Source organism: Dendrobates tinctorius, unplaced genomic scaffold, assembly GCF_039654945.1.
Source record: "Dendrobates tinctorius isolate UK_male_01 unplaced genomic scaffold, ASM3965494v1 ptg000104l, whole genome shotgun sequence".
Classification (NCBI taxonomy): domain Eukaryota; kingdom Metazoa; phylum Chordata; class Amphibia; order Anura; family Dendrobatidae; genus Dendrobates; species Dendrobates tinctorius.
The window spans coordinates 11,977,885-12,001,509 of record NW_027361772.1 but is presented as its reverse complement, the minus strand read 5'-3'; the positions used below and the strand labels follow the sequence as shown (position 1 = coordinate 12,001,509).

Genomic DNA, 23,625 nt, shown 5'->3' with positions numbered 1-23,625 from the left:
CGGGTGTCAGCCTCCTCACCTCGGCCATGTCTCTGAGCACTGACCACCTTGTACTTCTGTGTCTTGCTCAGTGGTGGTCGGGTGTCAGCCTCCTCACCTCGGCCGTGTCTCTGAGCACTGAACACCTTGTACTTCTGTGTCTTGCTCAGTGGTGGTCGGGTGTCAGCCTCCTCATCTCGGCCGTGTCTCTGAGCACTGATCACCTTGTACTTCTGTGTCTTGCTCAGCGGTGGTCGGGTTTCAGCCTCCTCACTTCGGCCATGTCTCTGAGCACATTGTACTTCTGTGTCTTGCTCAGCGGTGGTCGGGTGTCAGCCTCCTCACCTCGGCCATGTCTCTGAGCACTGACCACCTTGTACGTCTGTGTCTTGCTCAGCGGTGGTCGGTGTCAGCCTCCTCACCTCAGCCATGTCTCTGAGCACTGACCACCTTGTACTTCTGTGTCTTGCTCAGTGGTGGTCGGGTGTCAGCCTCCTCACCTCGGCCATGTCTCTGAGCACTGAACACCTTGTACTTCTGTGTCTTGCTCAGTGGTGGTCGGTGTCCGCCTCCTCACCTCGGCCATGTCTCTGAGCACTGACCACCTTGTACTTCTGTGTCTTGCTCAGTGGTGGTCGGTGTCAGCCTCCTCACCTCGGCCATGTCTCTGAGCACTGACCACCTTGTACTTCTGTGTCTTGCTCAGTGGTGGTTGGTGTCAGCCTCCTCACCTCGGCCATGTCTCTGAGCACTGACCACCTTGTACTTCTGTGTCTTGCTCAGTGGTGGTTGGTGTCAGCCTCCTCACCTCGGCCATGTCTCTGAGCACTGACCACCTTGTACTTCTGTGTCTTGCTCAGTGGTGGTCGGTGTCAGCCTCCTCACCTCGGCCATGTCTCTGAGCACTGAACACCTTGTACTTCTGTGTCTTGCTCAGTGGTGGTCGGGTGTCAGCCTCCTCACCTCGGCCATGTCTCTGAGCATTGAACACCTTGTACTTCTGTGTCTTGCTCAGCGGTGGTCGGTGTCAGCCTCCTCACCTCGGCCATGTCTCTGAGCACTGACCACCTTGTACTTCTGTGTCTTGCTCAGCGGTGGTTGGGTGTCAGCCTCCTCACCTCAGCCATGTCTCTGAGCACTGAACACCTTGTACTTCTGTGTCTTGCTCAGCGGTGGTCGGTGTCAGCCTCCTCACCTCGGCCATGTCTCTGAGCACTGACCACCTTGTACTTCTGTGTCTTGCTCAGTGGTGGTCGGGTGTCAGCCTCCTCACCTCAGCCATGTCTCTGAGCACTGATCACCTTGTACTTCTGTGTCTTGCTCAGTGGTGGTCGGTGTCAGCCTCCTCACCTCGGCCATGTCTCTGAGCACTGACCACCTTGTACTTCTGTGTCTTGCTCAGTGGTGGTCGGTGTCAGCCTCCTCACCTCGGCCATGTCTCTGAGCACTGACCACCTTGTACTTCTGTGTCTTGCTCAGTGGTGGTCGGGTGTCAGCCTCCTCACCTCAGCCATGTCTCTGAGCACTGATCACCTTGTACTTCTGTGTCTTGCTCAGTGGTGGTCGGTGTCAGCCTCCTCACCTCGGCCATGTCTCTGAGCACTGACCACCTTGTACTTCTGTGTCTTGCTCAGTGGTGGTCGAGTGTCAGCCTCCTCACCTCGGCCATGTCTCTGAGCACCCAATATGTTAGCAATTTCCAGACTGCTGCTTCCTCTATAAAACTTTTCACAATTTCTGCCTTTTCAGAGTCAGGTAAATCTCTTTTTTTGGCCCTTTTTCCCTGAGGAAAACAGGCTGCCTAATAATTCTGCACACCCTGATAAAGGCCTTGCATCCTCTGGCCTCATCCTCCGCACTACACAAATACACGTCACCTGATCTGGTCCATCCAATAATCAATCACATTTATACAGCGCGGAGTTGGAATTATGCATAAAAACAATGATTTGGTAAAAATCCTCTCTTGTCTAATAATCTGCACACAGTGTGCAAGGAAAATGGCGCAGAGTTGTCAATGAAACTTAGTTACAAAAATGTTTTTTTTTTGTTTTTTTTTTAGCCAAAAATACACGCACTTTAAAAAAGGAAAAAAAATTGTCACGTAAAGTGGACAACCCCTTTAAGACAGAAAATATTCACGCTAAGCTGCTTCAAAAGTCTCTAGAGATCAGTAGTCATCCTGATATTTCTTCTGATAAACTTACTGGTCCGGGACTGATTGTAGTGTATACTGTACAGAGTGTATAGAGACACAATACACAAGTACATAGATTGTATATATTGTGCATAGATCTCTGTGTAATGTGTGTATAATGCCTGTAATATACAGTGAGGAAAATAAGTATTTGATACACTGCCGATTTTGCAAGTTTTCCCACCTACAAAGAATGGAGCGCTCTGTCATTTTTATCATAGGCACACTTCATCTGTAAGAGACAGAATCTTAAAATAAAATCCATAAAATCACAATATATATGATTTTTTACATAATTAATTTGCATTTTATTACATGAAATAAGTATTTGATACAATAGAAAATCAGAACTTAATATTTGGTGCAGAAACCTTTGTTTGCAATTACAGAGGTCAGACGTTTCCTGTAATTCTTGACCAAGTTTGCACACACTGCAGCAGGGATTTTGGCCCCCTCCTCCATACAGATCTTTCTCCAGATCTTTCAGGTTTCGGGGCTGTCTCTGGGCAACATTGAGTTTCACGTCCCTCCAATGATTTTCTATTGGGTTCAGGTCTGGAGACTGGGCTAGGCCACTCCAGGACCTTGAAATGCTTCTTACGGAGCCACTCCTTAGTTGCCCTGGCTGTGTGCTTTATGCCGGAAGCCCTAGCCACGACCCGTCTTCAGTGCTCTTACTGAGTGAAGGAGGTTGTTGGCCAAAATCTCGCAATACATGATCCAATCCTCCATTCAATACGGTGCAGTCGTCTTGTTCCCTTTGAAGGAAAGCACCCCCAAAGTATGAGGTTTCCCCCACCATGCTTCACGGTTGGGACAGTTTTCTTGGGGTTGTACTTATCCTCCTTCTTCCTCCAAACACGGCGACTGGAGATGATAACAAAAAGTTCTATTTTGGTCTCATCTGACCACATGACCTTCTCCCATGCCTCCTCTGGATTATCCAGATGGTCATTGGCAAACTTCAAACGGGCCTGCAGAATTTTTATCAATGAGCGTGTAGTGTGTTAGTAACGGTATTGTTTGAGACTGTGGTCACAGCTCTCTTCAGGTCATTGACCAGGTCCTCCCTTGTAGTTCTGGGCTGATTCCTGACCTTCCTCCGAATCATCCTTACCCCATGAGGCGAGATCTTGCATGGAGCCCCATAAAGTTGTTTCCTTCTCACCAAGCTGCTTGCCTATTGTCCTGTAGCCCATCCCAGCCTTGTGCGGGTCTACAATTGTTTTCCAGGTGTCTTTAAACAGCTCTTTGGTCTTGGCCATGGTGGAGAGCGTGGATTACAGGTAACAAGTTCACACAGGTGCAGTTTATGCAGATAATGAGGGCAGAGTAGGAGGCTTCTTAAAGAATAACTAACAGGTCTGTGAGAGTGAAAATTCTTGCTGGTTGGTAGGTGATTAAATACTTAAAAATGCAATAAAATGCAGTTTAGTTAAAAATCATGCAATGTGGTTTTCTGTTTTTATTATTTTTAGATTGTGTCTCTCACAGTTGAAGTGTACCTACGATAAAAATTACAGACCTCTCCATTCTTTGTAGGAGGGAAAACTTGCAGAATCGTCTGTGTATTCTACCCCCAGTGTGTGTGTGTGTGTATATATATATATATATATATATATACACAAAACACACGTATATTCTTAACTCCATAGTAGTGTGTGTATGTTTTATATACAGCGGATGAAATAAGTATTAAACACGTCACCAGTATCAAGGTGCTATTATTGACATGTAATTCTCACTAAATGTCGATAACAACCCATCCAATGCACACAGGCAAAGAAATCAAACTATAGATATCCATAAATTAAGTTATATGTAATAATGAGAAATGACACAGGGAAAAAGTATTGAACACATGAAAAAAAGAGAGATGCAAAAAGCCATGGAAAGTTATAACACCAGCTGAAATCTGTCTAATTAGAAACCAATCCTGCCAGTTAGTGAAGAATAATATCAGCTGGTTCAACTGATGACCTATAAAAAGGTGTCACATTACCAAGGTGCCACACAAGAAACATCTCCTGATGGGTAAAACCAGTGAGCTGCCTCAAAACCTTCACAACCTTATTGTTGCAAAACATACTGATGACATTGGTTGCAGAAAAATTTCTAAACTACTGAAGGTTCCAGTGAGCACTGTTGGGGCCATAATCTGAAAGTGGAAGAAAAATCATATCACCATAAACTGGCCACGACCTGGTACTCCTGACAAGATTTCAGAAAGAGGAATGAAAAGAATCATCATAAGAGTTGTCCAAGAGCCAAGGACCACCTGTGGAGAGATACAGAAAGACCTGGAATCAGTAGGTACAGTTGTTTCAAAAGAAACTATAAGTAATGCCCTCAGCCTCCATGACCTGCGTGATGAGGGCTCATCACGCAAAGCTCCATACCTGAACAAAAAACTTTAAATGCGCTTGAACATGCTATCTCAACAACATTTAGACAAGCCTGTGAAATACTGGAAGAATAGAGTCTGCTCAGATGAGAACTCTTTGGATGCCATAATACACTCCATATGTGGAGGCCAAAAGGCACTGCTTATCGCCCCAAAAACACCATACCAACAGTGAAGCTCGAAGGTGAGAATATCATGTTGTTGGACTGATTTTCAGCACACGGCACTGGCAAACTTCATGTGACTGAAGGAAGGATGAGTGGATAAATGTACCGAGACATTCTTGATAAAAATCTGCTGCCATCTACCAGGAAGATGATGATGAAACGAGGGTGGATTTATCAGCAAGACAATGATCCCCAACACAAGGTCAAAGAAACTCTCAATTTGTTTCAGAGGAAGAAAATAAAGCTGCTAGAATGGCCAAGCCAATCACCGGACCTGAATATCAATTGAGTCCACAGAAGGAGCCCACGGGACCTTCAGGATGCGAAGAGTGTGTAAAAGAATAAGCTAAAATCACACCTGAGCAATGCCTGTGACTAGTTTCTCCATATAAGGTGAGTCTTGAAGCTGTCATCACCAATAAAGGCTCTTGGGCGAAGTATTAATTAAATATCAGTAAGCGTGTTCAATAATTTTTCTTTGTATCATTTCTCGTTATTACACCACTTAATTTATGGACATCTATGGTTTGACTACTTTGCCAGTGTGGATTGGCTGGGTGGTTACTGACATTTAGTGAGAATTTCATGTCAATAGCACCTTTAGAAATTAACAGGAGGGGCAGCACACTGCATAAAATATTTTCCAGATTTGTTTTCACATGAAGAATGCGATTATTCAATAAGACAGTCAGGAGAAACGCCGTATACCTGTATTTCCAACTCCTGAGTGGGAAAACCAACCGGGCCATTATTTGGCAGGAAGTATGGAGCCAGATGATAGAAATTATTTTTTTCCGGATTCTCACATTTAGGGTCAGGTGACACGGGCCCAAGAAGCTGAAGAAAACTACGCCATCAAAAGAGAGCTGGCTGTAGTAAAACAGCAATACTATACGGCGACTGAGAATCTACAGAGCGCCCAAAGTCTCATCCGCCAGCTGCAAGATAAACAGGTAAGAGCTCTGTGCCCGGGCTCCGGAGGCTCGTCACAGATGGCATAGAGGCTTCCTTACTTGGCCTTTAAGGGAAATTGTAGGGGTAGTGTTCAGAATATTCTGCAGGACTCAGTGTTACCACATATATATAACGTTCTCTCATTTTTTTTGTAACGTGTGACGGCCTTCACACTTCCACCCGTAATCAACTGATTAATCGCATTTACGGATGGTTATTAAAGGGATATTTCCTTCTCATACATTTATGGCTAATACACGGGATATGCCATAATTACATATCACTAATGGGACCTGCATTCACGTGTCAGGGCCCCGTTCGCAAAATAAATCCTGGTCCCATTGGTGGGATCCGTATCAAGTATACATCTACAGCATATTCATAAATGTACGAGGTGGGATCACACCTTTAAGGGTCACTAGTAATTTCTCCTACCACCGAAATTGCCCTAATATCACATTTTTTTTTTAAACTTCAGTTCCACTTCCAGAGAACCTTTGTTTCCGTTCTTACAGATGTAGTGGTCGTCATCTTAGTGTCTGAGGCAGAATTAGCGGCTGCCATCTTAATGGCTGAGACGCATGTAGCGGCTGCCATCTTAATGACTGAGGCGGATGTAGCGGCTGCCATCTTAATGGCTGAGACGGATGTAGCGGCTGCCATCTTAATGGCTGAGACGCATGTAGCGGCTGCCATCTTAATGGCTGAGGCGGAAGTAGCGGCTGCCATCTTAATGGCTGAGACGCATTTAGCGGCTGTCATCTTAATGACTGAGGCGGATGTAGCGGCTGCCATCTTAATGGCTGAGGTGGATGTAGCGGCTGCCATCTTAATGGCTGAGACGGATGTAGTGGCTGCCATCTTAATGACTGAGGCGGATGTAGTGGCTGCCATCTTAATGGCTGAGACGGATGTAGCGGCTGCCATCTTAATGGCTGAGGTGGATGTAGCGGCTGCCATCTTAATGGCTGAGACGGATGTAGCGGCTGCCATCTTAATGACTGAGGCGGATGTAGTGGCTGCCATCTTAATGGCTGAGACGCATTTAGCGGCTGCCATCTTAATGGCTGAGGTGGATGTAGCGGCTGCCATCTTAATGGCTGAGACGGATGTAGCGGCTGCCATCTTAATGACTGAGGCGGATGTAGTGGCTGCCATCTTAATGGCTGAGACGGATGTAGCGGCTGCCATCTTAATGGCTGAGACGCATGTAGCGGCTGCCATCTTAATGGCTGAGGCGGAAGTAGCGGCTGCCATCTTAATGGCTGAGACGCATTTAGCGGCTGTCATCTTAATGACTGAGGCGGATGTAGCGGCTGCCATCTTAATGGCTGAGGTGGATGTAGCGGCTGCCATCTTAATGGCTGAGACGCATTTAGCGGCTGTCATCTTAATGACTGAGGCGGATGTAGCGGCTGCCATCTTAATGGCTGAGACGCATTTAGCGGCTGTCATCTTAATGACTGAGGCGGATGTGGCGGCTGCCATCTTAATGGCTGAGGCGGATGTAGCGGCTGCCATCTTAGTGGCTGAGACGGATGCAGCGGCTGCCATCTTAATGGCTGAGACGGATGTAGCGGCTGCCATCTTAGTGGCTGAGGCGGATGTAGCGGCTGCCATCTTAATGGCTGAGGTGGATGTAGCGGCTGCCATCTTAATGGCTGAGACGCATTTAGTGGCTGTCATCTTAATGACTGAGGCGGATGTAGTGGCTGCCATCTTAATGGCTGAGGCGGAAGTAGCGGCTGCTATCTTAGTGGCTGAGACGGATGTAGCGGCTGCCATCTTAATGGCTGAGACTCGTGTAGCGGCTGCCATCTTAATGGCTGAGACGCATGTAGCAGCTGCCATCTTAATGGCTGAGACGCATGTAGTGGCTGCCATCTTAATGGCTGAGACGCATGTAGCGGCTGCCATCTTAACGGCTGAGACGCATGTAGCTGCTGTCATCTTAACGACTGAGGCGGATGTAGCGGCTGCCATCTTAATGGCTGAGGCGGATGTAGCGGCTGCTATCTTAATGGCTGAGGCGGATGTAGCGGCTGCCATCTTAATGGCTGAGGCGGAAGTAGCGGCTGCCATCTTAATGGCTGAGGCGGAAGTAGCGGCTGCCATCTTAATGGCTGAGACGGATGTAGCGGCTGCCATCTTAATGGCTGAGGCGGATGTAGCGGCTGCCAACTTAATGGCTGAGACTCATGTAGTGGCTGCCATCTTAATGGCTGAGGCTGATGTAGCGGCTGCCATCTTAATGGCTGAGATGGATGTAGCGGCTGCCATCTTAGTGGCTGAAGTGGATGTAGCAGCTGCCATCTTAATGGCTGAGGCGTAAGTAGCAGCCGTCATCTTAGTGGCTGAGGCCGATGTAGCGGCTGCCATCTTAATGGCTGAGATGGATGTAGCGGCTGCCATCTTAGTGGCTGAAGTGGATGTAGCGGCTGTCATCTTAATGGCTGAGGCGTAAGTAGCAGCCGTCATCTTAGTGGCTGAGGCCGATGTAGCGGCTGCCATCTTAATGGCTGAGACTGATGTAACGGCCGTCTTCTTAATGGCTGAGGTGGATGTAGCGGCTGTCTTCTTAATGGCTGAGGCGGATGTAGCGGCCGTCTTAATGGCTGAGATGGATGTAGAATGGCTGAGATGGATGTAGCGTCCATTGTCTTAATTGCTGAGGTGGATGTAGCTTCCGTCTTCTTAATGGCTGAGACGGATATAGCATCCGTCGTCTTAGTGGCTGAAGTGAATGTAGCGGCTGTCATCTTAGTGGCTGAGGCGGATGTAGTGTCCATCTTAATGGTTTAGGCGGATGTAGTGTCCATCTTAATGGTTTAGGCGGATGTAGTGTCCATCTTAATGGCTGAGGTGGATGTAGCGGCCGTCTTCTTGATGGCTGAGGCGGATGTATCCTCCGTCTTAATGGCTGTGACGAATGTAGTGTCCGTCTTCTTAATGGCTGAGGCGGATGTAGTGTCCGTCTTCTTAATGGCTGTGACGAATGTAGCGGCCGTCTTCTTGATGGCTGAGGTGGATGTAGCGGCCGTCTTCTTAATGGCTGAGACTGTTGAAGCAGCCGTCTTCTTAATGGCTGAGACTGATGTAGCGACCATCATTTTAATGGCTAAGGCAAATGTAGTGGCTGCCATCTTAGTGGCTGAGGTGGATGTAGTGGCTGTCATCTTAATGGCTGAGGCGGTTGTAGCGGCTGTCATCTTAATGGCTGAGACGGATGTACAGTGGAGGGAAAAAAAAGTATTTATTTCAGCCACCAATTGTGCAAGTTCTCCCACTTAAAAAGATGAGAGAGTTCTGTAATTGTCCTCATAGGTAGACCACAACTATGAGAGTCAAAATGAGAAGAAAAAAAAAACGAGAAAATCACCTTGTCTGATTTGGCAAGATTTATTTTGCAAATTATGGTGGAAAATAAGTATTTGGTCTCCTAAAAACATACAAGATTTCTGGCTCTCACAGACCTGTAACTTCTTCTTTAAGAGGCTCCTCAGTCCTCCACTCATTACCTGTAGTAATGGCACCTGTTTGAACTTGTTATCAGTATAAAGACACCTGTCCACAACCTCAGTCACACTCCAAACTCCACTATTGTGAAGACCAAAGAGCTGTCGAAGGACACCAGAAACTAAATTGCAGCCCTGCACCAGGCTGGGAAGAGTGAATCTGCAATAGGCAAGCAGCTTGGTGTGATGAAATCAATTGTGGGAGCAATAATAAAAAAAAATGGAAGACATACAAGACCACTGATAATCTCACCCTGTGGGGTCAAAATGATCACAAGAACGGTGAGCAAAAATCCCAGAACCACTCTGGGGACCTAGTGAATGGCCTGCATAGAGCTGGGACCATCATAACAAAGGCTACGATTAGTAACACAGTACGCCACCAGGGACTCAGATCCTTCAGTGCCAGACGTGTCCCACTGCTTAAGCCTGTACATGTCTGGGCCCATCTGAAGTTTGCTAGAGAGCATTTGGATTATCCAGAAGAGTATTGGGAGAATGTCATATGGTCTGTTGAAACCAAAGTAGAATTGTTTGGTATAAACAAAACTTGTCGTGTTTGGAGGAGACAGAATGCTGAGTTGCTTCCAAAGAACCCCACCATACCTACTGTGAAGCATGGGGGTGGCAACATCATGCTTTGTGGCTGTTTCTCTGCAAAGGGACCAGGAAGAGTGATCCGTGTACATGAAAGACTGAATGGGGCCCATGTATCGTGAGATTTTGAGTGCAGACCTCCTTCCATCAGCAAGGGCATTGAAGATGGAACGTGGATGGGTCTTTCAGTATGATAATGATCCCAAGCTCACTGCCAGGGCAACGAAGGAGTGGCTTCGTAAGAACCATATGAAGGTCCTGGAGTGGCCTAGTCAGTCTCCAGATCTCAACCCCACAGAAAACCTTTGGAGGGATTTGAAAGTCCGTGTTGCCCAGCGACAGGCCCAAAACATCACTGCTCTAGAGGAGATCTGCATGGAGGAATGGGCCAACATACCACCAACAGTGTGTGCCATCCTTGTGAAGACTTACAGAAAACGTTTGACCTCTGTCATTGCCAACAAAGGATATGCAACAAAATATTGAGATGAACTTTTATTAATGATCAAATACTTATTTTCCGCCATAATTTGCAAACTAAATCTTGCGAAATCTGACAAGGTGATTTTCTGGATTTCTTTTCTCATTTTGACTCTCACAGTTGTGGTCTACATATGATGTCAATTACAGGCCTCTGTCATCTTTTTAAGTGGGAGAACTTGCCCAATTCGTGGCTGACTAAATACTTTTTCCCCCCCACTGTAACAGCCGTTTTCTTAGTGGTTGAGTCGGATGTAGAGACGGCCAACATAATGGCTGAGTCGGATGTAGTTGCTGTCATCTTAAAGGGAATCTGTCACCTCATTTTCGCGATGTATGTAAATTAGTTGGGTCTGGTCCGATGGGCGGTGATTTTGCTCCTTCCTTCCACCCCTCCTTGGCCCCGCTGTACGCAATATTTCAGGTAATTTTCGTAGTTCTTATCGATATTTCGCTCGTGCGCATTGCAATCTCCATTCGCGCGTGCGCAGTATGCTTTGCCCAACTGCGGACAAAGCCGAAAAGCATTAGTGCGCATGCGCCGGTGAACTGTGTCCCAGAGCACAGAAATGGCAGCAAAATACTTCCGGGACATAGTACTTCTAGTACATGCAAACTATTTTTTTCTGGCTTTGCCCGCAGCTGGGCAAAGCATAATGCGCACGCGCGAGTGGAAATTGCAGTGCGCACGCGCGGAATACGACAACTACGGAAATTACCTGAAATATTGCGTACAGCGGCCAAGGAGGGGTGGAGGGAAGGAGCAAAAACACCGCCCATCGGACCAGACCCAACTAATTTACATACAGCGCGAAAATGAGGTGACAGATTCCCTTTAACGGCTGAGGCAGAAGTAGCGACACGTCTTCTTAATGGATGAGGCGGATGTAGTGGCTGTCACCTTAATGGCTGAGGCGGATGTAGTGGCTGTCACCTTAATGGCTGAGGTGGATGTAATGGCCGTCACCTTAGCGGCTGATTCTCGCGCTGCTGGTAGCACAGTCACTGTTTGCATAGCGGACTGCTTATTAGAATCAATTTTGGAAGGATTGGACCATATGTCGTCACGTCACTTCTTAAGACTGGGTAACTCTGGTCTGCAAAGTGGAAACCTGCTGAAGCACCTGTATTTTGGACCTGATGAGGCTGGGGAGTCAGACTGGCTGTAAAATACCCAAATAAATCTGAACATAAGCAGGAAAACTTTGGAAAACCGATTGTACCGCTATTCTAATCTGGATGTCCAAAGTAAGTACACCACCCTCATCAGGTCTGAAATATCTATTTAATACTGTCATGCTGTTTATATTGTGAGATCTAGTGACAGATCCACTTTTATTGGCTGCCATGTAATATTACATATCTAATGTATTGAGGTCACCGCAGAGGAAATGTCAAGCCAAGTAGAGCTTCCAGAAGCCTGAATTATGTCAATAGTCTGACCACCAAAGTGGAGGTCTCCGTTGTTTACCATGCAGACCACCCATCCATCCACCACGTCTTTCTTGCAGAATGATCCACATGCCACAGAAGAGATAGTCAGTCACCTCGAGTCCGAACTGGAACAGTCGCGCCTTAGGGAAACGGAGACATTGGGAGCTTTAAAGGAAATGCAAGATAAAGTAGTCGAGTTGGAAAAGGTAAGTTGTCAGCCATGGTCCTCACCAGCTGGAGAAGAAGAGACACTTTACTTAATGAGCTTTAGGAACAGGATAGATCTTTAGTCATTTACTTCAATGGGGGTGAGCTGTAATACCAGATACAGCCGATGAACAAGGGAGAAAAAAAACAAACTCTTCTATGCCTTAGATTTGAAGGCTTGTAGAAAAGTGGTAGAACCAAGGATATTGGTGATCACTGTGCCTTTGAGAACCCACTTTTGAGAACAGGAGTCTCATATTCCTCTCTGCGAATGGAACGATAGGGAGCATGTGCGACCACCTCTTTTAAGAAATTTATTGGAGCAGTGGTCGCACTTGCTCACTAACATTTCATTCACATAGGAGACGTAAAGGGACATTCCCATCTCAAAGATCCTATCTGAATATGCACTAGGTGTAATAATAATAAAATTAGCAAATACTTATAGTATAGTTCTTCTGATAAGCTATGTCGCTAAAGGTACTGTCACACTTAGCGATGCACCAGCGATCCCGACCAGTGATATGACGCGGTCAGGATCGCTGGTACATCGCTAGGTGGTCGCTAGTGAGCTGCCACACATGCAGATCTCACCAGCGACATCGCAGGGGTCGGGGGTCGCTTCTTATCTGTCAGACGAGACGATCCTGACATCCTCCCGCCCACGTCCACGCCACAGGAAGCTGACGACGAGAAACGGTCCAGGACGTTCTCGCGCGATCAGCGATAACCAGCGGGGGAGCGGTTGGAGGTAAGTATCAGACATAGCGATATCGCTAATAATATCGCTGCTACGTCACAAAAACCAGTGACGTTATAGCGATATTGCTAGCGATATCGCTTAGTGTGACAGGCCCTTTACTCCATGTTTAAGGCATTGTAGTGGTATCTATGGTTACGACCACTCATATAGTGACAGTTAGTTGTTAGTGGTTGTAACCATGGATACCTGCTACTGTCATGCCCTGCACACAGGGTAAGTGACATAGTGAATCTGAAGAACTATACTGCATTTCTAATTGGAGCAAATATTGGAGCTATTTGCTAAAGTTATTATTACACCCAGTACATATTGGGATAGGATCTATAGAGAATACAGGGGCGTTTGGCAGAGTGTATGGGAGAGCAGACAAGACAGCTGCCGGATGAACCATTGTACAGCCGACAGCTATCTAATGTGTTTGGGGCTCTTACGGCCTCTGGACTCGGGATCTCAGCAGCTCGACCCCCAGAAATCTTACATTTATCATCTATCCCATTTATAGGTGTTAAATGTTGTTTATGGGACGTCATCATATTATATAGCGCTGTGTACTTACAATTGCTCGTTTTGCCTTTCTACCCAGATAACTCTTCTCATTTCTCTGCTCTATGTAGAAATAGGAAGTTTCTTGTCCCTGCATTTATCATTCCCCTCTTTAGCTCCTGACCCAGTTGCTCTATTCTTCCTCTCTGCCAGAGACTTTTACAGTGATGACTCACGCAGGGAAAATTGACCTCCTGTCTCTACATAGAGCTTAGAACTGAATGCTCGTCAGTTTTTAATCATGTGATGTCATAGACCTAAAGGAAAAGAGAAAAATTAGCTGGGTAGAAAGGCAAAATGAGCAATTGTAAGTACACAGTGCTATATAATATGATGGGTGCAATATATTAAGAGGATAAAAACTTTGACAGGAGCAGGAGCGCTGCTTTAATGATTGCAATAGCAAAGGTGTGTATCGGTCAGCTGTCACAGTACAGGGCTGATGGTCCTGTGCCTAGAAGCGACCGGGGTACCATCAGACGTATGGAAAATGAAAAAGACTGGTTTCTCATTCTTCTTAGAGAAACAGTTCTCTCCCCGATGAAAGCAACGTCGCCCTTCTCCAGGAGGAACTTCTGTCTCTGAGGAAGAGAGAATCTCATGCACTGCAGGTTATGCGTGAAGGTCAGAAGCAAGTGACAGAGCTGAGTGACCGCTGGCAGGTAAGCGCCACATGTTATGCGTACATTCCTTTGCCTGTTATTTATCTAATCTGTCCGACACTTGTAGTAACGAGCCTTCCTATCTTTTCATTATGTAGTCCTTGTCTTCCCGGGGTGGAGGTGGAGGTATTTGGAAAGACTCGCCTCGTAAGAGTGCAACTGGGGACCTACAGGACGAGGTCATGTCTTGCCGGTTACGAGAAGTCATGGCTCAAAGCGAAACACGTGAACTTCGGCAGAGGGTTCTTATTCTGGAAAGTCAGGTGTACTTTCCATCTGTGACTGTCTTCTGTGTTGTATATTGAGTGGTAGATTGTACACTCGTGGACCGTAGACGTATCGGCCAGACCGATAAACTAGGGCCAAGAAAAACCGGGCTCAAATGCCATTACTAAAATTGGATCTCCTCTTTCCTATGCCACCGAGGCCTTTTTAATATTGACATCTATAAGATACTGTCAACAGGTTTCTCCCAAACGGTTGCCACCCTATTGCTTTTCCTTTAAAGAGGACCTATCAATAAGTCAAAATTGGCCACTTTTCCATTTTTTTTTTTTTTTTTTTTAAAGGGAAGCTGTCACAATGTTTTTGCTACCTCCTCTGAGAGCAGCATGATGTAGGGAAAGAGACCCTGATTCCAGTGATCTATCACTTAGTTTACTGGGTGCAGTAGTTGTAACACAGAGTTTTTAGATGAAGCAGAGCTCAAAAGCTGCCCCCAACCACACCACAAGTTTCTTGTGTACGTTGTATATTGATGGGGGGGGGGGGGGGGGAGTTGGACCAGGATGCACGAGAGCTGTAGTCCTGTAGTGTTCATCGCCTGTTGATAAAACCACTCTTTGTATTGTAAAAACAGCACACAGCCTAATAAGTGACACATCAATGAAATCAGGCTCTCAGACCCTACCTCATTCTAGCCTCAGATTAAATAGAAAAAACCTGCTGACAGATTCCCTTTAAAAATCTGCCATACAGTTCTGAAGATATGGGTCTTTTAATTACTTGCTAATTTTTAAAGTCCTTTATCAAAGGGGCATGAGTCACAGGATCCTCTGGGGCGTGACCTTAGGCTCCACTGGGCCGTGACCTTAGGCTCCTCTGGGGCGTGACCTTAGGCTCCTCTGATTATTACTCTGCGACCCACACCCCCCTTGTAAAGACTATAAAGGTTAGCACTAAATAAAAAGGCCCATATCTCCAGAACTGTATGGTGGATATAAAAAAGAAGGAACTATTTAGGGGAGCAGCAGGAATAAAATAGAGCACAAATTTGCCACTTTTGAGCTGCTGACAGGTCCTCTTTAAGTAAATTTGTAATTGCATTTCACCCCCACAGCCCTGCACACTTGATATAATCCTTTTTTTTTTTTTTTACTTCTCCCGTACAATAAAATATTTGAAACCTATGAGAAATGATGTTCAAGACTCATGTGTACAGATATATAAAATCAATCTTTATTCATCCATTCATGAAGGAGTAACCTTTTAATTTTTATATTATAAATCAATAGTACACATGAAAATGAGGCAATTTGTAATATTTTTTATCAGAGAAATTTGCTATTTTCTCCTTCTGAACTGGTCTTTCGTTCCCACGTTTGTCTTCAGTGAATACAGATTGTTTTTTTCCATTACTGAGATAGGAGATGACAGTTGGTGTTCATAAAGTTCCATGGAGAACTGTAACTGTCACTTCAGGAGAACTTGCAGCAGGATGTCTGTATTCCGCTAGCTCCTCCCCTCTCTGCATAGAATTTTAAAAGCACCAACTGCCATCTCTTATTTCCGTAATTGGAAAATCTGTCTTCACCGAATACAGGTGATGGCCTTGAATTGAGAATGAAAGATCAGTCCAGGAGGAGAAAGAAGCAAACATAAAGATACCAAATGTAAGTTGAATGAAATTTATTGGTTATTTAAAATTTTTGTGGCAATTCAAAAACTGAAAAGTGGGGCGTGCAATATTATTCGGCCCCTTTAACTTAATACTTTGTTGCGCCACCTTCTGCTGCGATTACAGCTGCAAGTTGCTTGTGTTATGTCTCTGTCAGTTTGTACATCGAGAGACTGAAATTCTTGCCCATTCTTCCTTGGCAAACAGCTCGAGCTCAGTGAGGTTGGATGGAGATCGTTTGTGAACAGCAGTTTTCAGCTCTTTCCACAGATTCTCGATTGGATTCAGGTCTGGACTTTGACTTGGCCATTCTAACACCTGGATACGTTTATTTGTGAACCATTCCATTGTAGATTTTGCTTTATGTTTGGGATCATTGTCTTGTTGGAAGACAAATCTCCGTCCCAGTCTCAGGTCTTTTGCAGACTCCAACAGGTTTTCTTCAAGAATGGTCCTGTATTTGGCTCCATCCATCTTCCCATCAATTTTAACCGTCTTCCCTGTCCCTGCTGAAGAAAACCAGGCCCAAACCATGATGCTGCCACCACCATGTTTGACAGTGTTGATGGTGTGTTCAGGGTGATGAGCTGTGTTGCCTTTACGCCAAACATATCGTTTGGCATTGTTGCCAAAAAGTTCGATTTTGGTTTCATCTGACCAGAGCACCTTCTTCCACATGTTTAGTGTGTCTCCCAGGGGGCTTGTTGCAAACTTTAAACAACACTTTTTATGGATATCTTTGAGAAATGGCTTTCTTCTTGCCACTCTTCCATAAAGGCCAGATTTGTGCATTGTATGACTGATTCTTTTCCTATGGACAGACTGTCCCACCTCAGCTGCAGATCTCTGCAGTTCATCCAGAGTGATCATGGGCCTCTTGGCTGCATCTCTGATCAGTCTTCTCCTTGTTTGAGATGAAAGTTTAGAGGGACGGCCGGGTCTTGGTAGATGTGCAGTGGTATGATACTCCTTCCATTTCAATATGATCGCTTGCACAGTGCTCCTTGGGATGTTTAAAGTTTTGGAAATCATTTTGTATCCAAATCCGGCTTTAAACTTCTCCACAACAGTATCACGGACCTGCCTGTTGTGTTCCTTGGTCTTCATGATGCTCTCTGTGCTTCAAACAGAACCCTGAGACTATCACAGAGCAGGAGCATTTATACGGAGACTTGATTACACACAGGTGGATTATATTTATCATCATTAGTCATTTAGGACAACATTGGATCATTCAGAGATCCACAATGAACTTCTGGAGTGAGTTTTCTGCACTGAAAGTAAAGGGGCTGAATAATATTGCACGCCCCACTTTTCAGTTTTTGAATTTACACAAAAATTTAAAATAACGAATAAATTTCGTTCAACTTCACAATTGTGTTCCACTAGTTGTTGATTCTTCACCAAAAATTTACATTTGTTATCTTTATGTTTGAACTGAAGAATGATATGTGGGAACAGGTTGAAAAGTTCCAGGGGGCCGAATACTTTCGCAAGGCACTGTATATTGTAAAGTTGCTTATCACGTACAATCAGTGCGTGGCAGTCGGAGGAGCGGGCCCAGACCAGAATCCATCTCTTTAGCATCTTATTGATGTTCATAGCGCCCCCTACGTCATCCACACAAGTTGTCTCTTGCTGTTGCCGTTGAACTAATACCGGACGCCGCCTGCACATAGGACGGTTATTTCCGCTGCGCTGAGCGCGGTACTGCGAAATGAGCATGTACTGATCTTCAGCTCAATTCGGGATCGCTCAGTGGGGATGACGCAGAAGACATCTATATGAATCCGAGGCAAAGGGTCTGAATTCTGAGACTGACAGCAGTCGGAGAGGCAGATCCATCAGACCAGTCGGCGCTGATAGGTATTCGGCAGGGGAGAAGTAATAAGTGCATTTTTATCAGTTTTGTTGGCTGCAGGGGTCAAATGAATGCCCAGATTAGTGTTTATGGGGTGAAGACTAGTAATGAGCGAATGTGGTGGGATAAGGTGTTATCTGAGCATGCTCAGGTGCTAACCAGTGTCTTGGATGTGCTGTTTGTTAGACAATCTCTTCTTGTGTTGTGACTATGAACAGCCGCGAGACATGCAGCCACGGGGACTTCAATATATTTTTCATGTATCCTGAAGTCACTCGGTTAGCACCCAAGCATGCTCAGATAACACCTTATCCGAGCATGTTCGTTCATCACTAGTGAAGAGTTTAGAAGAGGGAAACCGGTTAACAGGTTCCCTTTACACTAGTGGGTGCTAAAAGTTCCCAAAGTATAGTTCCCAGAAGCAGCATTCAACTGAAAAGGACATATGGGAGGAGAATTGTCAGCTGATGTCTGTCCAGTGATCTCAGCCAATCAGTATCACTAAGATTGTTCTCAGCCATTCTGATTGCTTGAGAGTAGATACAGCAGCTCTCAGTTCTTCTCCCAAATGTCCTTTCCAGCTGGATGCCCGGCATGTTATACCCTCCCACCAAAATCTGCTTCTGGAAACTGAACAGTGTGAGCTTTTCACTTGCGTTAGTTTGATCCAGTCCTGTAGCCGCCTGTCTGAGAGGACGACGTCCAGAATCGTCCGGTTCTGACATCAGAATGTGTTATTACAGGTCAGTGGAAACGTTCTAATGATGCATGTTAGGTACAGTAGTGATGTAGAGCAGCCTGGATAACCCGTGCGTCCTGGACTAGTTCAGGGGAATCCCAGTACATGGAAGCTTTGTATCTTCCAGGAAGTGATGCACGAGAAGCAGCTGTCTCGTCTGGAGAAAGAGTGCAAGGAGCTGCGAGACCGGCTGCAGAACGAGGCCGCGCAGTACAAGGCCCTGCAGTCTCAGATGAGCGAGGACAAGCGGAGGCACGCAGTCACCGAATGTAAGGTGAGGGTCTCGCATCTGTGACAGAGAGCGGAAAGTGACATTCCTTTAGTCTGGAATCTAAAGTGCTCAGCGGGTGCCACAGTCTGGATTATTAGAGCGACTTTGAAAAGTAAAGGATAAATACATTTGAGGTTGAGATTCTCTTTGACTGTTTTCAACCCAGTGAAAATTACAATGAGATCACCAGATTCCCCAATAAAGGGATATAGTAAAGGGACCGGTCACTTGCCATAAATATATCCTTTTATACCTGGTGGAAATGGCGCTGTTCTCCCAAATCCGGCGTTGTATTTCTTTTGTTCCAGAGCCCCTTTGTTCCTGAGATATGGCCTCCATTTCTGTATACAAATCTAGTCTAGTTATCCAAGTGGGCGTTATCATCAACCTTATGTGGGCTTCTTGTGGACCATGCCCTTTTGGCTAATGAGACCAAAACTGCATACAGGAAAGAGGAGGCCATATCTCCGGAACGGAGAGGCACAGGAGCAAAAGAAAAACAGCCCTATATTCAGAACAGCGGCATTTACACCAGGTGAAAAATATTACTTATTTATGGCAAGTGAGAGGTCTTTTTTTTTTTTTTTAAGGAATTGTCCCACCAGCAACATTTATCACCTATACACCCCATAGTCAATGTATGATTGTGAGGATCAAACTGCTGGGAGTGGACCTTTACAGTTTGCCATCACTTCTCACCACCACATCGGTCCTGAGACTGCCGCGTGAATGGACTAGTACTGCTCATGTATGACCACCTCTCCATTCACTTCCTGAGAGTGGTGGTCGCACGTGCTCTGTTCTGCTCTTGTAGACCCATACACATGACAACCTCATTTACACTGAGTCGTGGGGGGTCTCAGATATCGGCCCCCCCCCCCAGACAACCTGACGATAATAGATCCATTTCCTTGCTCTCAGAATAAAGAAGAGGTGATGGCAGTGCGGCTGAGAGAAGCAGATAGTATGGCGGCAGTGGCAGAAATGCGTCAGAGAATAGCAGAACTGGAGATACAGGTGAGAGACTCTCCGTGTGTGTGGACCCCCTAGATTTCTGTGCACTACCACCAACCTCTATATGATCTGTCACAGATGTCACATTCTTAGGACTGAACTTTATTTCTCCCACTTAGAAAGAAGAGGGGGTGATAAAAGGGAAACTGAATGATTCCGATTCTTCCCAGTACATCCGAGAACTGAAGGACCAGATCGAAGAACTGAGGCAGGAGGCAAGTCGTTACCTGGAGAGCCAGTCTACAGTCGGGGCTCAAAGTTTGGAGACTGACACAAATTTTGGTTTTCACAGTTTGCAGCTTCAGTGTTTTTGATCTTTTAGTCGGCTGTTTCTGTGGTTACTGGAGTTCAGTCAGCATTTCATAAGATTTTACACCTTTATTGACCAATCCATCAAGTTTACATGAAGTCTCAATATTTACAACCCTTATATCAACTTCTGGGCCAAGTCTTGACTAATGACCCATTGTCTCATCAGTGGTGGGTTTTATCACAATTTCTGTGATTTTCTTTGTCCACTTGCTTTTTGAGGATTGACCATAGGTGTTCAGTGGGGGGGGGTTCTTGGCCATGGACCCAAAATGTCAATGTTTTGTTCAGCTAGCCATAAAGTTACCAACTTTTCCTTGTGACATAGTCTCCATGATGCTGGAAAAGGCTCACGACCAAGTTGGTCCTGCATGGTTAGGAGAAGTTGTTCTTGGAGGATGATTCGATCCCTTTATTTATTCATGGCACCATTCTTAGGCAAAATAATGAGTGAGCCCCATCCGTGTATGAAAAGGAACCCTACACATGAATGGTGTCAGGATGTTTTACTGTTGGGATGACACAGGACTCATGGTAGCGCTCACCTTTTCTTCTCCAGTCATTCTTTCAGCAGTTCAGAAAGGGGCTTCATCAGAGAGTATAACTTTATCCCAGTCCTCTGCAGTCCAATCCCTCTACTTCCTGCAGATTGTCAGTCTGTTTTTGATGAGAGAAGTGCTTTTTTTCTGCCCCTAAGAGCCATCCCCTAACTGTGCACTGACGCCTGCCTGCTTCCATTCCTGAGCAAGCTCTGCACTGGTGAACTGATCCCGTAGCTAGATCCTCTTTAGAAGTCTTGCCACTTGCTGGACTTTCTTGGGTGCGCTAATGCCTTCTTCACAGCAATTGAACCTTTCTCTTTTTGAAGTTTTTGATGATCTGATAAATGTATAAATGTTTATATTTGCAATTCAACAGATCAGTCTTCATTACAAGCCAGAGTTAATACAAATTGACACTATAAAAACTGAAGCAGCAAACGTTGTGAAAACCAAAATTTGTGTTGGTCTCAAAACTTTTGGCCACAACTAAACACAGTATATTTACAGGCAGGTAACACGGAGTAACCTGCACATAATTTAGTGAGCTTGGGCTGATTTCTTGTGCACTACTCAAAGCTAAAGCTGAATTACAGTGGGGCAAAAAAGTATTTAGTCAGTCAGCAATAGTGCAAGTTCCACCACTTAAAAAGATGAGAGGCGTCTGTAATTTACATCATAGGTAGACCTCAACTATGGGAGACAAACTGAGAAAAAAAAATCCAGAAAATCACATTGTCTGTTTTTTTTTCATTTTATTTGCATATTATGGTGGAAAATAAGTATTTGGTCAGAAACAAGCAATCAAGATTTCTGGCTCTCACAGACCTGTAACTTCTTCTTTAAGAGTCTCCTCTTTCCTCCACTCATTACCTGTAGTAATGGCACCTGTTTAAACTTGTTATCAGTATAAAAAGACACCTGTGCACACCCTCAAACAGTCTGACTCCAAACTCCACTATGGTGAAGACCAAAGAGCTGTCAAAGGACACCAGAAACAAAATTGTAGCCCTGCACCAGGCTGGGAAGACTGAATCTGCAATAGCCAACCAGCTTGGAGTGAAGAAATCAACTGTGGGAGCAATAATTAGAAAATGGAAGACATACAAGACCACTGATAATCTCCCTCGATCTGGTGCTCCACGCAAAATCCCACCCCGTGGGGTCAGAATGATCACAAGAACGGTGAGCAAAAATCCCAGAACCACGCGGGGGGACCTAGTGAATGAACTGCAGAGAGCTGGGACCAATGTAACAAGGCCTACCATAAGTAACACACTACGCCACCATGGACTCAGATCCTGCAGTGCCAGACGTGTCCCACTGCTTAAGCCTGTACATGTCCGGGCCCGTCTGAAGTTTGCTAGAGAGCATTTGGATGATCCAGAGGAGTTTTGGGAGAATGTCCTATGGTCTGATGAAACCAAACTGGAACTGTTTGGTAGAAACACAACTTGTCGTGTTTGGAGGAAAAAGAATACTGAGTTGCATCCATCAAACACCATACCTACTGTAAAGCATGGTGGTGTAAACATCATGCTTTGGGGCTGTTTCTCTGCAAAGGGGCCAGGACGACTGATCCGGGTACATGAAATAATGAATGGGGCCATGTATCGTGAGATTTTGAGTGCAAACCTCCTTCCATCAGCAAGGGCATTGAAGATGAAACGTGGCTGGGTCTTTCAACATGACAATGATCCATAGCACACCGCCAGGGCAACGAAGGAGTGGCTTCGTAAGAAGCATTTCAAGGTCCTGGAGTGGCCTAGCCAGTCTCCAGATCTCAACCCTATAGAAAACCTTTGGAGGGAGTTGAAAGTCCGTGTTGCCAAGCGAAAAGCCAAAAACATCACTGCTCTAGAGGAGATCTGCATGGAGGAATGGGCCAACATACCAACAACAGTGTGTGGCAACCTTGTGAAGACTTACAGAAAACGTTTGACCTCTGTCATTGCCAACAAAGGATATATCACAAAGTATTGAGATGAAATTTTGTTTCTGACCAAATACTTATTTTCCACCATAATATGCAAATAAAATGAAAAAAAAACAGACAATGTGATTTTCTGGATTTTTTTTTTCTCAGTTTGTCTCCCATAGTTGAGGTCTACCTGTGATGTAAATTACAGACGCCTCTCATTTTTTTAAGTGGTGGAACTTGCACTATTGCTGACTGACTAAATACTTTTTTTCCCCACTGTATGTATCACAGGCTGCATGAACTATTTTTTTTTTATCGTTTGTGCAGAGGCTGGAAAAATTAAGAACAGAGTAAATGGGGCTTGTGCCCCATTGCTGAGTGCCCAGGAGAGCTAACAAAACACTTTGCCGGATCATTTAGCAATAGGGCTCAGTTTGCTTCCTTAAAGAAGTTGACCACTACTAGGGCAACCCCTTCTTGATCAAAATGTTTGGCACCGATAAAATAATAAATCCTATACTCACCTCCTGTGCCGGTGCCATTTCCGCAGTGTCCGCACTCGCTCTCCCCAGGGCTATCGTGCGATGTTGTGACGCGTGATCCCAATCAGCGCTGGCGTCACTGTCTCCACCTTCAGACAAATCAAACATGAAGAGGAAGTCTAGTCTGATCTCAGACCTCCTCTTCCTGCTCAATTCGACAGAAGGCGAGGACAGTGGTGCCAACACTAATTGGGGCGCCGGCATCACGTGTCGCGACACTGTACGAGAGTCCTTGGGAGAGCGAGTGCTGACACCACGGGAACGGCACCGGCACGGGAGAGGAGTTTATAAGCTTTATTATTTTATCGGGGCCAAGCAAGCGGTATGAGAAGTAGTTGTCGAAATAGTGGACAACTTCTTTAAGATGGACATACACATTAGATGGCTGTCGGCCGAGTGATAATAATGTCAATCTTTTGGCCGACAGCCGGTTCACCTGTACACAGGAGCCCTGACTCTGGCAAGCGCGCCTGTGTTCTCTTTGAGAAACCCACTAACAAACATGTCTGGCCTCTGCTTATCTCCGATAGAACAAAGCGATTGGCAGTCCAACATCAAATGCTGTTTCCACATCTCGCTCGATGATCAGTTACGTTTAATCTCTATAGATACATTTTGTAAAACTTCTCA

At 45.5% G+C, this 23,625-nt stretch overlaps 1 protein-coding gene across 4 annotated transcripts in view; it reads left to right on the top strand.

Annotated features, from left to right (window-relative positions):
* Positions 1 to 23,625, top strand: part of EVI5L (ecotropic viral integration site 5 like) — a 70,995-nt gene that overhangs the window by 41,735 nt on the left and 5,635 nt on the right. For 3 of the 4 annotated variants that reach the window (XM_073588757.1, XM_073588755.1, XM_073588756.1), the window contains 7 exons: positions 5,560 to 5,700; positions 11,805 to 11,933; positions 13,762 to 13,902; positions 14,001 to 14,165; positions 18,527 to 18,673; positions 19,592 to 19,687; positions 19,804 to 19,899. In XM_073588757.1, the coding sequence (XP_073444858.1) occupies positions 5,560 to 5,700; positions 11,805 to 11,933; positions 13,762 to 13,902; positions 14,001 to 14,165; positions 18,527 to 18,673; positions 19,592 to 19,687; positions 19,804 to 19,899 (915 nt within the window). The remainder of the gene's footprint in view (positions 1 to 5,559; positions 5,701 to 11,804; positions 11,934 to 13,761; positions 13,903 to 14,000; positions 14,166 to 18,526; positions 18,674 to 19,591; positions 19,688 to 19,803; positions 19,900 to 23,625) is intronic. The other variant, XM_073588758.1, reaches the window with a different exon arrangement.